Source organism: Cupressus sempervirens, chromosome 9 (assembly GCF_028749045.1).
Source record: "Cupressus sempervirens isolate cs-2001-9-10 chromosome 9, ASM2874904v1, whole genome shotgun sequence".
NCBI classification, from domain to species: Eukaryota; Viridiplantae; Streptophyta; class Pinopsida; order Cupressales; family Cupressaceae; genus Cupressus; species Cupressus sempervirens.
Genome location: NC_143126.1, coordinates 792,514,374 through 792,536,984, shown reverse-complemented (window position 1 = coordinate 792,536,984; position 22,611 = coordinate 792,514,374). Strand labels below are relative to the sequence as shown.

Here is a 22,611-nt window from a genome sequence, read left to right as displayed (position 1 = left end):
TTATGTTTTCATTGTGTGGTTATTTTCTTGGGGCTAGGACATCTCCTTTGGGGATCCTCTTGCCTTCCATTGTGTCAATATGTGTCTATGTGTGTACATACATACATACATACATACATACATACATACATACATACATATATATATATATACATATATATACATATATATATATATATATATATATATATGTATGTATATACGTATATGTATATACATACATATATATATATATATACATACATATATATATATATATATGTATATATATATATATGTATGTATATATATATATATATATATGTATGTATATACATATACGTATATACATACATATATATATATATATATATGTATGTATGTATGTATGTATGTATGTATGTATATGTGTGTGTGCATGTGTGTGTGTGTGTAAAAGTTTTGTGTGGAAAGGGAAACAAAGTTTCTTCCTTGTTCATTAACACAGACACACACAAATGAACACACACACACACACACACACACACACACACAAAATTTTTATTTGGGAAGGGAAATGGAGTTTCTTCCTTTCTTATTAATATTGTCAACATATCTAGCATTATAATTAGTGAGCTTTTGCATAATAATTTTCAAATGCAAACACTTTTGAGTATCATGACTAGGTTAATGATGATATTGGAAAAAATATTTTGTATCATTGTTCTTGTTGGTTCTTTTAGAAAAATCAAGTATCTTAATGGGAGAAAGTGTTAAGGCATTAGCACTAATCAAATTAAATGGCACATTATGAAAAGATTTAGAAAGATGTGAAAAATTTACATGAAGATTTAAAATAACACGATGTTAGAGTGGGATTGTCATTGTACCAAAAGACTGATCTTTCAATGCCTGATACAACCGCTCAACTTATAGCACACAAGAGGTGGTTAAACCCTTGTTATGAATCTCAAGGGGAGTGCTAAATAAATTTCCAACAATCTCCTCCTTAGTGTTATTCGAGAGACTGAGGATTCGAACCTGTGACCAAGCTTTGATAACAATTGTTAGAGTGGGATTGTTGTTGCACCAAAAGAATGATCTTTCAATTCCTGATACAACCACTCAACTTATAGTATATAGGAGGCAGTTAAGCCCTTGTCACAAATCCTGAGGGGAGTCCTAAACAAATTTCCAACACATGACAAAAGAGTCAAACCTTTAGATAATACCACCACTTGCACATCAATATTGTTTGATTAATTTTTGATCTTGATGAAGCCTTTTGGTTTTTTAAACTTTTGAAAAATCTGGGATGTGACATTACTTTTATTAACAAGAGCCATTGAAATGTGTTGTTATATGAAGCCTAATCAGACTTAGGGCTTAATTTTTACCCACTTTCATCGGTTCAGTTTCTCCTTCCAGATTTATTTTCATAGCTTAGGGATTTTCATTATGGTAATTTAGTAGATCCTTTATCAATATTGAATTGCATAGGATTGCAAATTGTTATAAGGTTGAATCATTGGATAATAATATTAGATTCATTTTTTGGTGGACATAGCCCAAGATTGGGTTAACCATATCAAATCTTTGTGCCTTCTTTTCTACTTCTTTGAGTTTTATTCCTTTGGATTATTGGTTTCATGTAGTGTTATAGTTTTATATACTATCAATTGAACAAGGAGGAAAATAACATTTTCATTGCAAGGCATTATCTCAAAATGTTCTAGTAAATAAGAGAATTTAGTACATAATCCTTGAGAGGTCTTAAGATGAGTCAAGGAATCAATCTGCCATTGGTAATCTCTAAGTAAGGTATATCCATGTATAAAGGGATAACAACAAAAATAAAATTGAATGATATAGGATGAGAAATATCACATGAAGGATGTTGAATTCATATTGACTCATAGAGGTATTTCTTTTGTAAGGATGAAATAGTTTGAACAAGGCTATGAATAGTACATTCCATAGAGAGGCTTGTATGAGACATATGTGAGATGTTACAACCATATCGAGAAATAAAATGAATGTTGGAAGAGGAAAAATGAATATTATTGTAAGTAGGCATGTGTGAAGGTTGATAAAAATATGAAACACTTAAAGGAGAAACACTAGGATTATTAATTATTCCATGACTATCATTAATACAATTTATATTTGAAACATATGTGGTCATGAGAGCTAGAGTATAATTAGAGACACTAGGTAAAGAAGTAGAAATGAGAAGGGAAGTCTTAACACTAACATTAGGTTGAGTGTAACCTAGATCTTGATCACAATCATTAATAGGTTTAATATCACTACCAACAAGATGTGAAATATTTCCTAGGAGTTTAATATCATATCCATCATTATAAATTAACTTCCTTAAACCTTCAATTAAGAAAATGACTTCCATGTTGGAATTCTCTTGATTTAATCATTTTTCAAGTCTTTGAAACTCATGCAAATTTATTTTCCACTTTTGTAGGAGGAAATCTTAAAGACTCATATTAATTATGAGAAGAATGAGACGAAGGGTTCCCAACTACACTAGGAATTTCATTAATAGGCATGTATATCTCACCATGATTTCTAGGAAATGAAGAGGACTCAGGATCAAAAGAACTTGTAAGTATACACATTCTCATAATGGGAATTCTATAATAATCATAGACAAGAAAATAAAGATAATATAAACCTATCTAATACAAATATTGCATTTGAAATAGATATACAAGCGTTCATTAAACATTATCAATGTTAATTGAGTGACACATAAAATGTAATAAATAACACATTTAGTTAGGAAATAAACAATGATGATCCAATGCACACAAAGGGGATTTAAAACCAAAATAAAAATAAAAATGTCATATGTCAAGTTCATAAAAACATAGAATTTGGAAAGATATGTTGGCATTTGTAACTTGGTTTTTAAGAGATGTGTCCACCCCTTTCTTAATGCACAATCATATGAAAGATGACACAATAGGTTGAAGTGGGACTTAAGAGCTAAGTGAGTACAATAATCATTCCATATTATGAATAAAATAAATTGATTTAGGGAAGTGATCTAATGATGCAAGATAAATGATTAAAATAGGTTAAACCGTTTTACGAAAATACAAACTAATAGAAGTAGACAATAACCTATAATGAACACACAAAAAAAAAGCCAAAAATTATACTACCTTGAGATTTGAATATAAAGTTGATATAGGAGAAAAATATGCCAAGAGCATTCTATTCCATAGAAGAAGAATACATTTTGTTTCGTAGAAAATTTCCTAGAATTTTGACTAACAATCCTAGAGGTTGCGATCTTTTCAGATCTATTTCCACGACTGCACTGCTCATACTTGCAATAAAAAAATAGGAAAAAGCTTGTCAAAATGGGGTTTTCCTTGGTCACACTCTCCTTAAGAATCAACCTTTGAAAATAAAATAAAATTGCATAAAGGAAAGTAAATCTAAAGGTAAATATTTGATCTACCTCATTAAATACCTTCATGAAATAATATTGAGATCACGAATTTTTGTGAATATGCTCGATTGTCACTTGAATTATAGTTTTTTACCTTAAAATGTAGAATGGAATCAAGGATTCCTCATAAATGCATAGATCTATGAATACCAACCCTAGATTTACAATGATGTTATGCTTGATTGAAAACTTGCTATGAGGGAGAAATGCTTGAAAAAGGGAAATATGATCTTCTTGCTTTCGTAAGAACTCCTCTTCTTGTCCATCATAGGAAGTAAGATTGTTTCAATGTAGAATATTGCCTTCAAATTGTCTTGAATACTTGGAAAGAGACTAGATCTTGGATGCTTTCCTTCAAATCAAAAGTCAACTTGAATGCTTGAATACTTGAGCATGTATATCATATCCTATCATTTGTTACCAAATGGGGAGATATTAGGTTCCTATAAACCTCATCATACATTTTAGGATGCAAAATTAATGCAGAACGACTGAGAGATCTAATTTCCTATCGAAACACAACAATTGGGCTCTTGTTCAAATTTGGGCCCATTGCTTGGGGATCAAAAAGATTGACATTTTGATCCTAGGAAAAAGCATAAAAATATGAATTAGAACCTGGGAAGATAGAGTAGATTCCACATCAAAAAGAATTATAGAAGTTGGGAAGATAGGGTAGATACCATATTTGAGATGGTCACCATCGTTAAATGTTGCAACACAAAGTTTTATTGTATTTGAGTGACAAACAATTGGTGTGGGTAGGGTCATACATAACAACATAACTCCATTGCCACAAAGACCATGGAGTAAATCATCATGTAGGTGACCATCCTCAAAGGAAAGGGAGACAGATTAAAGAATAACATTATTTCAGAGCCTTGGATAATTTGTATATTTTTAAGAATAGATAAATCAAAACTAAATCAATCAATCATATTATACTATGGTGATTAATTCGAGTTTTATTTCTCCTTATCACCAAACTTCAAACACTATTATATTTTGAGTTTGTGCTCTTATTAAATCTATGAACTAACAAGTTTGAATCATCAGTCCTGCTTAATTGAACCCTTAATAGATCATTATATTTATGATTTTTAAAAAGTATGAATATGTGAGCATCATCTAGATGCAATGAGTGCTAAGTGTTCCATTTGTTCTCATGAGAGATGGGTTCTTGTGAGCCACTACTTGTGAAACTTGGGTCAATGAGTCTGACTCTGAAAACTATAGAGTGGAACCAATAGCAATATCATAATTTGAAATGTTGATGCTAAAAACACATACATAATTGAATCTGAAAACCTATGATAACAATTATGATGGATTGTAGAAATTTGATATCATTAAGAATTTGACTTGCGAAAAATATCTCTTAAGGTAGGGAACTAATGTTTTCGTTTGACCTCCCTAGTATTTCTTTTTTGAAGCAAGCAAGGTCATATTTCTAAAGTTTTGAACTATATATTTTTAAAATAATTTATTAGAACGAAAATTCTATTTTTTGATTGGTCAAAGCCCATTTTCTTGGGCATAAATCCTATTTTTCAGAATAGTAAAATTCAGAAAAAAATTCAAAAGATAGGAATGTAATTAATATTCATGTCAGAATTTGTTTGATATTTTATACAAACAAGTTCTGCAATGTGTCAACTGAGTGTTAAAGGAAATTGGATAAGAACAAACTAATTTAATGGCTACTATCTTTTGTTTGCTTGTGCAAATATAATGAGGCCATGACCTCACACCACCATAGCCAGCCAAACATTAGTTGCTGATTTTACTGCCCAAACGTTGCTTGACACATGTTCGATTCCTCTTCATTGCACCTCGGTTACCAGCCTGATCTAAAGGTTGGAAGTCGGATCTCCATACCCATCCATTCTCTAACAAAAAAATGATGGGAACAAGGGCGAAAACCTAGATTTTTATTGGTCCATGATATTAGAATATAAAACTAATTATATAGTTTGCAAAGCTAATGCTTTTAATATCTTTTTTTTTAAAACTATGGGTTTGGTTTATTTAGTTTTACATTAATTTAAGTTTATAGAATTTTATTATACTATTCCAAATAATAGACATTTATTAAAAATATTAAGAAGTATTTTATTTTTATAGTTTGATTTTGATTAAAAGCAATTTTACATATGTATTTTATTTTTATATTGTTTATTAAATTATGTATTGTAAATTGTTCATTGTTTTATGAATATTTTTGATTTTTTTGTTCAAGTATCCTTGTCATTTATTTATTTTTAAAATATTATATTAATTCTATCTATTTATACATTTCATGTGTTCTATACTTTTTATCATTTAGTGAATGATTTAACTATTGAACAAATTTACCTTTCCTTTTTTCTATTCAAAATTTGTTAAAATCTATCTTAATTATAAAAATCATGAATTGAGGGTTGAATCAAAGATTATAAATGTGTTGGGAAGAATTAATTTTAGCCCCCATAATTTGATGGTAAATTAATAGTTAGGTTATCTTCATTAAAATAATTTCTAATGGCGACATCAATTGAAAGATTTGAGAACTTTTTATAATTACATAATATTGTTTTAAAAGTATAAGAATACATCATTCAAATATAGTAAAATATTATTTGATTGTTATAGAAACACAAAATTTTTAAGTGCAAAATCATTTTCAAACAATTACTAACATCTACAACCCCTACAATGATCACAAAAGGCAGGGACTCCAGCTCGCAAAGAGCTCTTCTTAATTAATGAGCTTTAAGACTTTCTAATAAATGATTCATAAGACAACACTTAAGTACGAATGAAATTGCAAACCGAATGAGCTTAACCATTGGAGAAAAATGATTTAACAAAAAAACGTATGGAGGAAACTCTGTAGTTAAGCGCGCTCAGGCTGGAGTAGTACTGGGATGGGTGACCTCCCGGGAAGTCCCGGTGCTTCAACCCTGTGAGCATCACCTAGATCCAATGAGTGCTAAGTGTTCCATTTATTCTCATGAGAGATGGATTCATGTTGAATCACTACTCATGAAACATGGGTCATCGAGTTTGACTCAAAATCACACAGTTAAATTTCTGATATTCATATCACAAAAAAACGTAAATTAAATATCAACGAATACTGAAGAGTATTTTAACATGTAAGGCGAGGGGCAAAGAAGAAACAAGTAGGAGTACCGATTGCCAACTATGGCCGTGTTTCTTGACAAGGCGAGAACAATACCATGAAATCAATGGTAGGCCTGGTGCGGGAAGTGTCAACAAAGTCTAATCCCGCTTCCTTTAACAATACGATCACAGTTTTTAAACCGGAGCAATCAAGGCAAGCTCTGCTGATTTTTCAATCGCTGGAAGATGGGACAGATTCTTCTACTTACGTTTCTCTATTGCAAGCCTGCTCGAAGCACAAGGCATTGCCAGAGGGTAAATTAATACACGCTCATATCAATGTCAGTACTAATTTCAGGGTTCTAATGACAAATCCAATTGTCCCCAACAGTCTTATCACAATGTATGTCAAGTGCGATGAATTGGAATGCGCCCGCAGGTAGGCACATGCGTTTATGAGGAATCTCATCATTTTAGAAATTGAAAACATGGGAACACTTCTTTTTCAATTGTGATTTTTTTTTAGTGAAACTGGTAATTGACGATAACCAGGCTCTAAAATTATGACTACTTGCAGGGTTTTTGACGAAATGCAGAGGCGAAACTCCTGCTCGTGGTCTGTCATGATTGCAGCTTACGCCAAACATGGCTTTTTGGTTCAAGAGGCTCTGCTTCTCTTTCGACAAATGCAGGAAAACTTTGTCAAATGCAACGAGTTCACGTATTCCAGTGTTCTTCCGGCATGTGCCAAATTGCGATCTCTGAAATTGGGAATGGAGGTTCATAAACAGGTAAAAGAAGGAGGATTTGAGTCTGATCTTGTGGTGGCTAACGCTCTAGTAGACATGTATGCAAAATGTGGAAGCGTTGAGAATGCACGCCAGATGTTTGACAAAATGCCCGAACCGAATGTGGTATCATGGACCGCTATGATTGCAGGCAGGGTATATCTTGGATTATTGTTTCTTCTTACTTTTAATTTTTTAACATTCCCAGTTAATACATTTATCCCCAAAAGAAACAATTTGCCAAGTTCCTATGCTCATACATTGGCCAAAACTGAGATCCTTTAAATGAATTTACGTCTCTCCACCATTAATCCTTTTATTTCATGTATTATCCTTTTTTGGACATTGAAAGACTTATCTACAATTGTATAATATCTTTTTCTATATGACTGCAGGGTATTCAAAGCTGGGGAATCTGGAAGAAGCTCTGATTCTGTTTCAGAAAATGCCTTACAAGGATCAATTTGCCAGGACAGCCATGATTGCAGCATACGCAGAGAATGGGATGGTGGATGTTGCATGGAAATTGTTTGATGAAATGTCTGAGCGGAACGTGGTCTCGTGGAATGCTATGATTGCGGGATTTGTACAAAATAGTCGAGGTGAAGAAGCTATAAAGCTTTTTAAACAGATGCAACTGGTAGGTGTAAGGTCGGACTCTAAGACTTTTGCCAGCATTCTGCCGTCATGCGCTGAGTTGGGAGCTTTGAAACAGGGCATGGAGATCCATGATAAGATAGTTAGATGTGGTTATCATTCTGAGGTCATTTTGGTGAACATGCTCATTGACATGTATGCAAAATGTGGCCGGATAGAGAAGGCTCGTGAACTGCTTGACAAAATGCAACATTCGGATGTCATTTCTTGGACGTCACTAATTACAGGATATGCTCAGAATGGAAGGGGAGATGAGGCCATTAAACTTTATCAGAAAATGCAATCAGCAAGCATCAGGCCGGATTCAAATACCTTTTCCACTGTTCTCTCAGTGTGTGCCAACGTGGCAGCTTTGCAGCAGGGTATGGAAATCCATCGTGAAATAATTAGAAATGGGCTTCAATGGTATCTCCCTGTGATGAATGCCCTGATAGACATGTATGCAAAATGTGGAACTATGTATAAGGCATCTAAGGTATTTGACAATATGCAAAAGCAGAATGTTGTCTCATGGACAACGATGATTGCAGGATACGCCTTGCACGGCTGTGGCAGTGAGGCTCTGAAGCTCTTTGAAGAAATGAAACGCTCAGGGATTAGCCCAGATCATGTAACATTAGTCTGTGTTTTGTCTGCCTGTAACCATGCAGGTCTGGTCGAAGAGGGTTACAAATACTTCAGTTGCATGAGTTATCAATATAACATAGTACCCACAGTGGAGCACTATAGCTGCATGGTTGACCTTCTTGGCCGAGCTGGGCATCTCGAGGAAGCACATGATTTAATCAGAAAAATGCCTTTAAAGCCCAATATATCTATATTGTGCTCTTTGCTTGCTGCCTGTAAAATACACAACAATGTAGAGCTAGGAGAACTTGTGGCAGAAGACATCTTAGAGTTGGATCCTACGAACCCGGCACCTTATGTTATTCTATCAAACATCTATGCCGCAGTTGGAAGGTGGGTTGACCTTGAAAAGATCCGTAAAATGATGAATGATAGAGGCATTAAAAAGACGCCTGGATTGAGTTGGATTGAAGTTAATAAACAAGTCCATTCTTTTGTTGTAGGAGATGAATCCCAGCCACAAATGAAAATATATGAAAAGTTGGATACATTGGCTTTGGATGAGAATGTTGATGGTTGCATTCTTGATGAGTTTATTGGGGAAATAAATTAAACACCATGGGAAGAGATCCCAATTGCACATACACTATTTCTGTCGTTTAAAATAGCCTGTCAAGTTATTTGAAATCTTTCCACTATGACTAACAGCCATGTTGCAATCATTTGTAATCTCTATAATTCCTGTGGGAGAATCATTATGTGGGAAAGGACGTCCCTGCATGGGGACTTGGCATCCCAAGTCCTCCCACCACCACCTTTGCACCACCATTTCACCATTAAGCTTTTCTACAAGCAAAAAATGTAGCTGCAACATTTATGATAGAAAGGGAATTGGTTAGGGGAGAGGACCTAGTACTTGAACGCGTTCTTATAGTCGTGATAGGAGTTGTTCACTTGATATCTACACTTACTGACTTAATGTCCAATTTTTTGGACAACATTGTACCAATACTTGTGACTTTAAAGTTGTTAGTACAATGCTAACTACCCAAAATTGAATAAAATGTATCCGTAGTTATAAAAATTAACCAATGATGTGATGCCATGTCAGCTGTTCAACTATGGGTATCCTTTATGCACGACCATTGGTCTCACTTTTTTTTGAGGTTGTTTTGGACAACTTGGCAAAAAGCATGTTGATGTGGCATCATAATAGGTGACATGGACTTGAAACCTTAGTTATAAGTAGGCGACTCGCCAAGTAAGCTGCTATACAAAACTGAGAGCGATTTGAAATTTGTACGTAAGATTTTGATAAGTGTGAAGTTAGAGTGTTCAAGTACTGGGTCCTCTCCCCTAATCTCCAGACAAATGCACTAAAAATAAAACAAAGTCACTTTTTTTTTCCAGATTCACAAAAATGTCATTTTTTTTTTTCCAATTTTTTTGTTGTTTTCAACTACAAACTATGCAATCATGAAGATCAAACGCTAAAATTTTCAGAAACATCCATGATGTTTTCGATTTTTTGAAATTTGGTCAACTATAAAGTTTGTAGGGAGGATAGTCACGTCCGATAGAAAGGGGGTTTACTAGCCATAGTAAAGGTCACTGTTGCGCACACAGACTACATATGCATATTTATAAATGTGTGTACATGATGTTGTACTTGTTTTGATATCATGCTACACAATGTAATCATCTTTACAATATTTTTGATATTCATGTTGCAATTTCGCCATGTTTAAGTATTCGGTTTTATGATTTATTAGTTCTTTTATTAATATACATAATTTCATAACTAGTATTTCAAGTACTATTTGTATAGTTTATTACATAATCCACTCCATCTCAACCGCCCCACCCCCCCCACCCAATCTCCCAATTGAAGCCATTTTCCCCCCTATCTTAGAAACTTGCGACATTCCCCAGTGCCCATGTTACACTAGTTAATGGTGAAAATAGAACTTTGTCCTAGAAAGTGGAAGCAAAACTTTTGGAGGTTATTTCAAAATCTCATTAAGAAAGGCAATAAGTAAGAAATGCAATAACCTCTTCCAGTTGCCTAATACCATATTCACCAACTTAGAGTAGGGTTCTTGGGTTCATTCAATCCCTAACTTTTTTGGTTAAGAAGAGATACAAAATGATTAAAACCTTAATAAAAACAATTAGAACGATGCAAGAAGGGAAAGGGTTCTCACATAATAAAATATAATTGAAGGCCAGATTTGGAGAACAACCACAAATCATTTCACTGATAGTGTATAATAATAAATTTCATTTCATTTTGTAGTTATTCTCAATTATATGTAGAATATAATAGCATATTTAGCTATTATGATATTACAATATCCTAAACTTCGGCTTGATCTTCTCCCCAATTGAATGTAGAGAACTTTTTGAATATTATACAAGCATCTAACTTTTGAAAATAAGGGATTTTTCGATGATTCATTTGCATTTCTTTTGCTTCTTTTCCTTGCAAGTACCATAGGTTATGCTCTCTTAACTACTAATCTCTGCAAAATTTTGAATATGAAAGATTAAGAAATTTGGAAAGTGTTTAAAAATATTTTAGAGACGACAAATATTATATAAATCGATGCTATTTTAGAGACAAAATTGTAATTAATGTTAAGTGTAAATTTGGAAATAACCCACTTTATCCCTTGAGAAATTAAGCTTATTGATTCAGTCAAGGATGCATAGCCAAATAAATGGTGACTGCCTCCGTGCAGTTGCACCATGTGAATGTTGGGATTAAGTTGTCTCAACCTTTGAAAGGACAATAACTTATTTAGTTGATTTATTTATTCCCATGTTGCATATTTTATTTATTATATCCGAATAGTTATGTTTCAAAGTCACTATCTCACTTTGTAGAACCTGTTTGAGTGTTGGATTCCTACATGTGTAATGCAGAGCATGAACTTGTGCTACTTGACACTTGGACATTCATATGGAGAGAGGACTTTGTAAAACCCTCTCAACGGTGTGCTTGGATGCCAACTGCCCTTGTTTGTTGAGATAGCTCTTAGTGAGACATGAAAGTTTCTATGTTGGTTCTTGTGGGTTAAGAGGAGTTAAATGTTAAGTAGTTTATATTTATGATTTCATTTTACCAAGTAGCTTTATGCATATTGGGCACCTTAATGTAGATTTGGAAAATTTCTATGCAATGACTATTGTATAAGAAAAATTACCATTAGGGAAGGATATGTGTTAGTGGTTTAGAAAATTCTATTTGAAATGTGTCAAGAACATGTTAAGTTACTGTTTTGGACACCACTTGTCTAGCTAGAAATGGGAGATTGTTTTGGAAACCGTGGGCACTTACCTTTTGTGTTGGGCTTTATAAATTAAATTTTGCCTAAGTAACTTTCATGTATGGTATGCAGGTTCTATTGGCCTTGGGGCTTTGAGTAGATGACAAAGTTATGACTCTTAGAAGCCTTCAACAAGTGAGAGAATGTTGGGATTAAGATGTCAACTTGTGGAAGTCCTAAAATGTTTTAATTGACCTATTCAATTCCTTGTTACCTATTTTATTCATTATATTCTAAGAGTAATGTTTCATGTTTCTTCATTTTGTGGGGTCTATTTGAGTGTTGGTTTACCACATGTTTAGTTCAAAACATGAAATAGTTCCACTTGGCATTGAGCCCTCATTTGGAGAGAGGAACTTGTATAAACCTCTCAAAGGTGCACTTAGATGCCAATTTTCCTTGATTGTTGAAATAACTCATGGTGGTATATGAGAATTGCTATGTTGGGACTTTTAATGTTTGGAAGAATGAATATATATATATATATATATATATATATATATATATATATATATATATATATATATATATAGTAGTATAGTAGCTTTATGCATATTGGACACACCCAGATGTGGGTTTGACAAGTTTCTATGAAATGAGCATTGTTTTATATGGAAAGTTTCCATTGTGGAAGGACAAAAGTTAATGATTTACAAAGCCCTATTTGCGACATGTGAAGAATTGGAAATTTGTTTTGGACACCACTTGCCCCCCTAGATGTGGGAGATGGTTTTAGAAACCATGGGTGCCTAGCTTTCATGGATGAACTTTATAACTATGTTGGTGCCTTCATTGTTTTGTATTAGACACTTCTGTTATTTCTCAAGACATTGTACTATTGGAATATTCAAATGAGAAGAGTACTTTTGAGAGGGGGGGTGAATAAGAAGTAACACACTTTAACCTTTTCAAATCCCTTTAAATACATAACTAAAAGTAAACTGCATGCATGCAAATCAATCAAATAACTATAATATAAAAACATAACACTAGAATTTGGTAACCCAAAAACCCTCTAAGAATAAGAAGGTAAAACTGGGGTGGGGATGATACCCACAAAATCATTGTAGCAATAATTGTTTGACCACTTCTGATGGTCTGCCCTGTTAAAGGCTTTACACTGTGTTGATAGTGACCTGGTTAGAGGATTTAGAACACTTTACATGAAGTGCCACTCTGTTAAAGGATTTAATCACCTCTTCAAAGGATCTACAATATAGTTGTTAAGCTAACCTATCAACATGGGATTTTCCTCAAACTAGCTGTGAAGCTAACCTATCAATATAGGATTTCCTTCTAATACAATGGCTAGAAAGTATTAGATTCATAAACTTGATAGTATGCAATCTTCAGTTACTAGATTCAAGCACTTGATCTGCTCTCTCTGATCTTGATCCTCTAAGATCTGATATCTGATTGTAGTCCTTGCTCTGTTCTGATCAACTGGATATGTAATTGTTGCTCAATTCACTAAGTCCTTGACACCCCTGTTGCTAGCCTTGTTCTGCAATTTGCTATCTGCTTAGAAACTTCCTTAACTTCACTCTCAACAACTCAAAATCATGGGGTCTATGCCTTTTTATAAAGACCTCGTAGACTTAGGGTTTGCAATGAAATCACGAACTCAAATTTCTTGCTTAAATCCTTAGTTTAGCCTATTGGTTGTATGTTGTCTCCAATTTTTTGATTGGCTACATGCTGATAACATAGGTAAAGTAAGAGATTTGATCTTATCTTCTTATCCCTTTGTGAATCATACAAAAATGGTCTTGCATCTAAGCTTGTGAAGGAACAAAGTTATATGTTGATTCCATGTTACTCAGCACATACTAGATTACTGGTGCTCGACACATATACTATCCTGATTTTCTTGACACCTATTACATTTTGTCTTGCTCGACACATGTATGTTTCTGGCTCACTCAGCACATGTTGCATTCTGACTTGCTTAGCATCAATTGTGACTCAACACCTATATATCACTCAGCATCTATTGTTCACTTAGCACCTAAAGTCACTTGACACCTGTAGAAATTCTGGCTCGGCACATACTGTAGCTTGGCATATGTAGTGTACTTGGCTTTTATGGAAAAAATTGGTTAAGTGTGTTGACACTCAAATGTCAAAACCATTCTGAAACCAACAATCTTCCCCTTTGACATGGGTTTCAAAAATACTTAACTAAACATTATTCATTTGACCTTATGAGTACATTTTTCACTCTGCTTAGCATATGTTCAACGTTTCAAAAATTTGTTCAAAATTTTGTAAGGAACAAAATACCTTATAACTCCCTCTGAGCTGATTGTGCCTTATTCATTATTGTAACCAAAATTCTGTACTAAATTTGTCTTCTGCTGATATATCTGATACTCTTTGCCTTTGCCCTGTTTCTGTTTCCTATGCCTGCTTGTTGAGTTTTATTCATATCTCCCCCAAAGCATTATTTCTCCCCCTTTTTGGCTATCTACAGTCTTTCCCTCTTTTTTGTTCTCCAAAAGAATGAATGAAAGAATGTAATCAAAATATTGTAGTATTCTCCCCCTTAGTTATATCTCACTTATTAGATTATTTCTCCCCCTAAAAAATTATGTCTCCCCATTTTTGACACTTATGTCAAAGGGTTCTAAGAAGTAATACCATATTTAGCCAAAAATGTACTATTTACCTCCATTATCATTTTAAGAGCTACATCCCAATTCTCCAAAGCAATTTCAAGTGACTTGTGCTGGATGGTAGTCTCTGCAACAAGATGTACAAGTCCATTAAGTGTAGAAAGATTGGGATCTTTCTTGAGAACATTCTCTGCATAGACTTGTTCTTTATGGAGGACCTCCAAATGTGGAGTAATGAAGGATTGAATCTGCATTAATTTAGCCTTTATATTGGCCTCTTTTGCTGTGAGTGCAACTAACTCTCTTTGAGTGTGAAGCGATTGAGAAAAATGCTTCTTACTTTGAGCTGGATTAATAGGTAGTTGCATCCTAGAAATCTTGAGATTTCTCTTCAAGCTCAATATGCTCTGGTCTATCTCTTATGTGAAGTTGGAAAAATCACACAACTTGTTGTATAGTGAAAAAATGTTCTCAAGTATAGTTTTAACTTTCTCAATCTTCTTGGCCAAATCCATCTATGCAAGTGCTATATCGTTTGATATTTCTCGTTTACCTTCCCTTGAAACTTCCTCTCAGACCACTCCATAAGTTTAACATTTGTATCCTGGTCTTCACTTGTCACCTGGTCAACAATGTTAGACAATTGTTCCATTATTGGCTTTGAATCATCTAGTGACTGCAAGTTGAAGGCATCCATAAAGATGTCCTTTATCTCAAGTAGTGCTTGCTTGTGCTTATACTCCTTCCTGAGTATTTCTTGCCTCTTTCTTCTATCTAGTGAATTTTGCATTTCAGTAATCTACTCAATAGTTATAGTCTTGGAGTCATAAGGAGGTATGACGATCTCCTCATCTAGCTTAGGGTCTCCATAGTGAAGTACCCTGGCAACCTTTGTAGAGCTCGAGCCTGGTGTAGAGATTTGCAATGATATCATCTCAGTGCTCAACTTCTAATGAGTTTTGGTAGGAGTTCTTTTTTTGGGTAATTCAACCAATGTTTGTATTGTGACCTGCTCCTCCTCTTTTGTTATATCCTCCTTTTCCTCATCTGATTTCCCTTGATCAATCACAACTATCTATGGTGTACCTATTACCTATACTATAGGATCAGATGTAGAAATCTATCCTGTTGGCCTTGTTGTTCTATCTTTCTCTGCTTCTCCACTCGGTTGCTAAATGGTGTCAACTGTTGTAGCTGTATCAAGTGTTGCAATTGGTGGAGGTGGTGGAAGCATCAAAATTCAAGTGCTAGTAGCTATAGAGATAGAAGGTGGTTCTTGTGGATTCACCTTTACTCTTGATGGATCAGCTACTGCATTTTGTATGTCATCTACACTGACCAATATAGGATTTATGCATAACTTGGCTTGTTGTGTTGATTGGTCAAGGATCTTGGAGAGATCTTCTGCAGTTAGGGGATTGATGTTCTGACATGATTTGTTAGTAACATCCTTGACTGTTATAGTTTTTGTAGGTGTGATGGTTACATGAGGAGGGCTAGGGGGTGGCAATTGTGTGTCTTGCACACTCTGTTCTTCTTACTGCTCCTGTTTAGATGTTTCCATTAATTCTCCTTTTTGTGTCTCCTCCTCTCCTTTTTCCTTTTCCACTTTCTCTTTCTTCTCCTTTTCTCATTGCTCTTCCTCCTCCTTTTCTTTCTTCTTTGTTTCCTTTTTCTCCTCTACCTTCTCCTTTGCACTACCCTCAGCCTTATTTGCTTCTTCATCCTTGTTATCAGTACATTTGTAAATTGTCTTCCACAAATTGGTGGACTTATTCACAACATTATCAATTTTATTTTGTAAAATACTAAGGCTCTATACTTTGGTAAAAATTTACCACCATTTTTTTTATTAGCCATTGTTATTTGAGCTCTTTTTAGGTTAGGCATCACTTGTGCTAAGGTAGATTCTTTGATCCCCTTCTCCATTTTCAAACAATAATGCTATTTGTTTTCAATTATCTCATATAACTCCCTAGGCATGGTATTGTCTAGCTCTAGAGGTGTGTTCTTAAACTCTACCATGATGACATACACTAATTCTTCTATTTTGTTATGGTCTTCTCTACTTAACTTATTGAAATCAAGACTCTCCAAATCATTCAAATTTGCATTCTTAATTTTTTCACAAATTTTATCTATACTAGATTTGGGAGGATGGTTTACGACTTAGAATTGGCTAATATCCTTTGATTTAGTCTTCTCCTCATCATAATCTGGCTATGTTACATATTTTCTTCTTTTCTTGTGTAGCTCACCAGTCTGTTCAGTGCCCTTCTTCTTCTTTTTAGTTTCCTCCTTGGCCTTTTGTGTGGATGCTCTTGTGGTAGCTCTTGTTGTAGGTGTCTTTGGTTTGGCTTGTGTAGGCTTGGCTACCTTCTTGGATTTGGGCTAAGCTGGAGGCCGAGTTTTAGCCTTTCTCTTCTTTTGTTCGGCTTGTGTAGGTGCTTCCTTGGCTTCTTCTTGCTCAACACCTTCCTCCTTATCCTCTCCTAAGCCTTGTGTCAATTCCATTGGGCCTTGTCCTCGTTCTTCTTCTTCACTCTCATCTTTTTCTTCCTCCTCAACTGCTCCCTCTACGCCTTTACCAAACTTCTTGATTTTTCTTACTAGCTTGTCCTTCCTCTTAATTATGGAGGCTGTCTTAAGTCCCATTTCTACCTTGGACTTCACCACATCATATGTGCCAAAAGGTTTGGCAGCCTTATCAATATCTTCAACAAGTAATGCAATTATTGCTACTGATGCTTGGTGCACATCTAGTTGACAACCTAAGGGTCTAAGCCATCTTACCCTTGGAACTGTAGCTTGTATGTAAGTGTAGTCAATGTCAACCAAAAAGTATATGTCATTGACATGTTGTTCCACTAGGGAAACTGGTATCCTCATCCTTTGCTTCATAAATTTCTTAAAATTCTCAAAGTAGCTTGTCATTTGGGCCTCAAAGTTGTCACCCATATGTTCTATGTACTCATTGACTTGTGTGATTGCAGACTTGTTTGAACTTTAGTTTACCTTTCCAATAGCAGGAAACTCTTCCATGACATAGAAAAATATGCAGACAAGGACTAAACCAAACTTTCATTGAGCTCCTTTTGACCTTCTAATAGCTCCTAGGTTCTCATTTATTTGCTCCAACATCAGTTCTACTAGATCATAAGTATGATCTTTCTTCACAAGCTTGTAAGCTACTTCAACAACTATACATGGTACATTGTTTAATCTATTGGATTGGTAGAATTTGTGAGAAATCATTCTCACTGCAAAGTCTACAAGGGAATCTGTTACAGTATCAATTGTCATACCCCTCTTGTTCCACTTTGCCCCTGTATTCCTTTCAATGGCCTCCTTTGAATCACTTCTTAGGGTCTTAGGCCGATCTAGGGTTGGGAAACCCGTAACCCTAAGTACTATCTTCTTGGTTATTTTGGTAGGTCCTATTTCCAGCCACAGACAATCATCATGAATTCGGCTTAGTACAATCCTAATCCACTCAGTTTTGAAGACCATGAGGTAAACTAGAGCATTTGTTAAACCCTTCTTCTCAACTATCTAAAACTTATCCTTTAGAATCCCATTGTCATAGAACTTGTCATAGTCTTGGAATATCTCAAGGTCACCTATAGCACATACTTTACAATTGTAGCATTTTCTCACATCTTGCACCATGACAACCTTAGGTGGAATGATAGACAACACGCCGACCGAGTCATTTTTGTAGGATACTTCAGGAATTGGTCTAAACTTGGGTTGTTTGACCTCATTGCTAACCAGCTGAACCTCATTACTTTCCTTTCCCTTGGGGTTCTTAGAACTAGAAGCCATTATACTGATCTAGGGTGTCAATATATAAAAAACTTTAAAATTGCATAGCTCAGTAGTTGATAAATATCTTAGATGAATAAAATTGTGCTGAATCATTGTTGAAATCGGTGCAAAACGCTTTAAGGTTGATCTATGATCTCTTCTACACTCTTCTCATCTTTTCTCTACATTCGAATGGCATGAAAATGATCAAAATTTGACCTTATACCTCTTAAAACCTAGCATTAATTGCACAATGCATACAGTTGTAAACTTGACACTTAAAGGTTTCAGCATGACTCGGCTTCCATTGCTTTTACATTACTCAACTCCCACTAGTTTTCCACTTCACTCAGCTTCCATTGACATTTCCAACTTGTCATCAACCATCAACTCAATCGCTATTGGAAACTTAACATGTACTAGAACTTTATTTGACATTTGAGGGTAACTTGGCAGTATTGGCAAAAAATTCAAATTTGACTTGGCATCTTTTCTTATGCTATTTTCTTCTTTGTAGTGCTTCTTTATCTTGGGACTGATGTATGATATAGCTTTGTATATTTGTGCCATACACCTATCCTTTGCTTAGTTGGATGAGGTGTGACCACTTGACCTTTTGGGTGAAGTGATCCCTCCATTGGATGTGCTAGCTCCATCCCTTCTTTGCCATGTCCTATTCATCTCTACTCTAATGTATTCTACATCAACCTTCTCTTTACCCTTGCTGACTTCTGACTTGGGTGGCTTGGCCCTTGTTGCGCAATACCTACTAATATGACTAGTCTTCAAACAACTGAAACATGTGGTTTGGCTTAGCCATCTACTATAGTTCTCTTTGAAATGTGTTCTTATGCAATTTTCAGGAACATGCCCATTTTCCTAATAGTAATGACAACTTTTCCTAGTATTGTAATCTTAGTTGTAGTGGTGTGCATGGTTGTTTCTCCTTGTAGGATGATTAGGTGTCCACATAGGCTTTGATCTGCATTCAAAAGCTCTATGTCCATACTTTTTGCAGTTGTAGCAGTGACCAACAAAACTTGGTGTCCTCATGGTCTCATTTTGGAATCTTGTGTCTGATGTCCTTGCTTTTTGCACTTGTGATAGTAACCCTTTTTCTTGGGTTTGTCTTGCTGATTGGTCTTCCTACTCTTGCATACATTAGCAATGTGCCCCTTTTTACCACATAAATGACAAGTGGGTTTAGAGTTCTTACCTTTATCACTCCTTTTCTCAGCACTCTTTGATGACTCTCCTTCTTCAGTACTGGTGAATCCTAGTCTTGAAGTGTCATTGTTGGACCTTGGTGATTTTAGTAATTGCTCAAAGTGTTTGATGGCTTCACTTGATTTGTTGAAGCTCTCTGCTATCTCTTTTTCTCTTTTCAGTTCATTTTGTAATTGTTCATTTTGCATTCTCAAGGTGGAGATCTCAATGTCCTTCATGTTTAGGTGATGATGAGCATTTATCATTTGGCTAAGGGTATCTAACTGCATGTTGGAGATCTTTGTAAGCTCTATGGACGTCTCCTCAAGTCTATTTCCAAGGTTTCTTTTGTCATCCTTCAGCATAGCCCTATTCTCATTGACTCTTTTCTTTTGTTCAATTATCTCACATAGCATCATGGCTTGTGATTCTTGCTCCATTTTAAGAGATCTTATCTATTCTACTTGGGCTCTATTCTTCTCCACCAGTTCTGCTATTGCTGCATCAAATTCTTTGAAATCTCCATTGGTAAACACTTGTGTGGTATCAATCTCCTTGTAATGTATGTCATTTTCAGCTATGGCTATATCCTTCCTTCTTTTCAAAGATTTTCTCAGTTCCTCTCTGTCTTCCTCCAATTTATGTAGAGCGAGGTGCACATCAATCACCTGATTATCTATGATCTTCCCAAGTTTGAAGACTTCCATCTTCTGATCTTTTCTCCAAGCTGTTAGGATACTCTTTTTGAGAACCTTGCTCTGATGCCAATTGTTGGAATATTCAAATGGGAAGAGTACTTCTTGGGGGGGGAGGGGGGGGGGGAGTTGAATTAGAAGTAACACACTTTAACATTTTCAAATCCCTTTAAACACATAACTGAAAGTAAACTACATGCATGCAAATCAATCAAATAACTATAATGTAAACACATAACACCAGAATTTGGTAACCCAAAAACCCTCTAAGAATAAGAAGGTAAAACTAGGGTGGGGATGATACCCACAAAATCACTACAGCAATAATTGTTTGACCACTTCTGATGGTCTGCCCTATTAAAGGCTTTACACCATGTCAATAGTGACCTGGTTAGAGGATTTAGAACACTTTAAATGAAGTGTCACCCTATTAAAGGATTTAATCACCTCTCCAAAGGATTTACAATATAGCTATTAAGCTAACCTATCAACATAGGATTTTCCTCAAACTAGCTGTGAAGTTAACCTATCAATATAGGATTTCCTTCTAATACAATGGCTAGAAAGTATTAGATTCATAAACCTGACAGTATGAAATCTTTAACTGATAGATTCAGGCACTTGATTTTCTCTCTTTGATCTTGATCCTCTAAGATCTGATATCTGATCATAGTCCTTGCTCTGTTCTGATCAACTGGATATGTAATTGCTACTCAATTCAGCCATGTTCTACAATTTTCTATCTTCTTAGAAAATTCCTTAACTTCTCTCTCAACAACTCAAAATCATGAGGTCTATGCCTTCTTATAAAGACCTCGTAGACTTGGGTTTGCAATGAAATCATGAACTCAAATTTCCCACTCAAATCCTTAGATTTAGCCTATTGGTTGCATGTCATCTCCAATTTTCTGATTGGCTACATGCTGATAACATAGGTAAAGTAAAAGATTCAATCTTATCTTCTTATCCCTTCATGAATCATCCAAAAATGGTCTTGCATCTATGTTCATGAAGAAACAAACTTATATGTTGATTCTGTGTTACTCGGTACATACTAGATTACTAGTGCTTGACACATATACTATCCTGGTTTGCTCAACACCTATTACATTTTGTCTTTCTATCGAAACATGTATGTTTTTGGCTCACTCGACACATGTTGCATTCTAACTTGCTCGACATCAACTGTGACTTAGCACCTATGTATCACTCGGCATCTATTGTTCACTCGGCACCTGAAGTCACTCGACACTTGTAGAAATTCTGGCTCAACACATACTATAGCTCAACATATGTAGTGTACTTGGCTTCTATGGGAAGATTAGTTAAGTGTGTTGACACTCAAATGTAAAAACCATTCTGAGACCAACATGTACACTATTAGAATTACTCTAGAAATGTCTATCATCATAACAACACATGGAAGAACATAGACTTGTATATTGTATTCTAAGTAGATTTGTTGTTGATAATACAAATGATCTGTGCTTTGGTGTGTGAGTATTTTTCCTGAAAGGGTTTTCCCACATAAATATGGTTTTCACTATTTGATATGCTCAAATTACTTTTTCTTTTATCTAAACTATAACTGATACAATGATTTGTAAGAACTATTCACATTCACTCTTTGGTTAGAGTTTGCATTTGGAAGCATTATTCCACACTTAGCTTCTTCCCATTGAACTCCAGACTTAACCAATTTCAACCCAACATGATGTACACAATAAAAAATGCTTTTGGATCTATTTTCTCTTAGAATGTATGCCCCCTTTTTAAAACAAGATCTAGGTTACCAAATTCCTATATTTAGGCTTGAATTCATACTCCAGTACTATTCTAGTGCTGATTTCAATCAAATTCTTGTGAGGAATCCAATGGAAGCCACACTTTTTGAAGGTTGTGGGTGCCCAAAAATGGGCCCCATACTATAAGAACTACCCTAGAATACCATAATGTATCAATTATTTTGACCATTTTGGAAGAAGCTATAGAACCTGTCTAAAAACACAGGGCAAGAATATTGTAGGAATGCTTTACCACCCTACCACGAAGCTGTTAAGCTTCCCCAAAATCTTTCCTCACATGAAAGATATCCATCCCAAAAATGAGATATTCTAAACAAGTAAAACTTAGAGGAGTAATGGAATTGTGCTACACAATAATGTCAAGAACATTAATCGGTCAACTAGGTAACAAAATGACATTTTCTTAGTTATCACTTCAGTTTCACAATCCTTTCTCCATTATTAATAGTAAGTAAAACATAACAAGGTTTATCCATCATAGAGTTCCATATACCCATCCACATACAAAGATAAAACCATAAAGTCCATTAATCCTGGATCAATTAATTACAACATCTTAGCTCATCTCTAGCAAGAAATTTAATCCAACTTCCAAAAAGGAATA

General features: G+C 34.9%; 1 protein-coding gene across 1 annotated transcript; it reads left to right on the top strand.

The window, feature by feature from the left end:
* Positions 1–6,445: 6,445 nt before the first annotated feature.
* Positions 6,446–9,453, top strand: LOC149541096 (pentatricopeptide repeat-containing protein At2g13600-like). Its single transcript, XM_089802080.1, has 3 exons — positions 6,446–6,977; positions 7,116–7,477; positions 7,722–9,453. Exons 1-3 carry the CDS (start codon positions 6,655–6,657, stop codon positions 9,161–9,163), a joined length of 2,127 nt encoding a protein of 708 aa, XP_089658206.1. The 5' UTR covers positions 6,446–6,654; the 3' UTR covers positions 9,164–9,453.
* Positions 9,454–22,611: the final 13,158 nt, after the last annotated feature.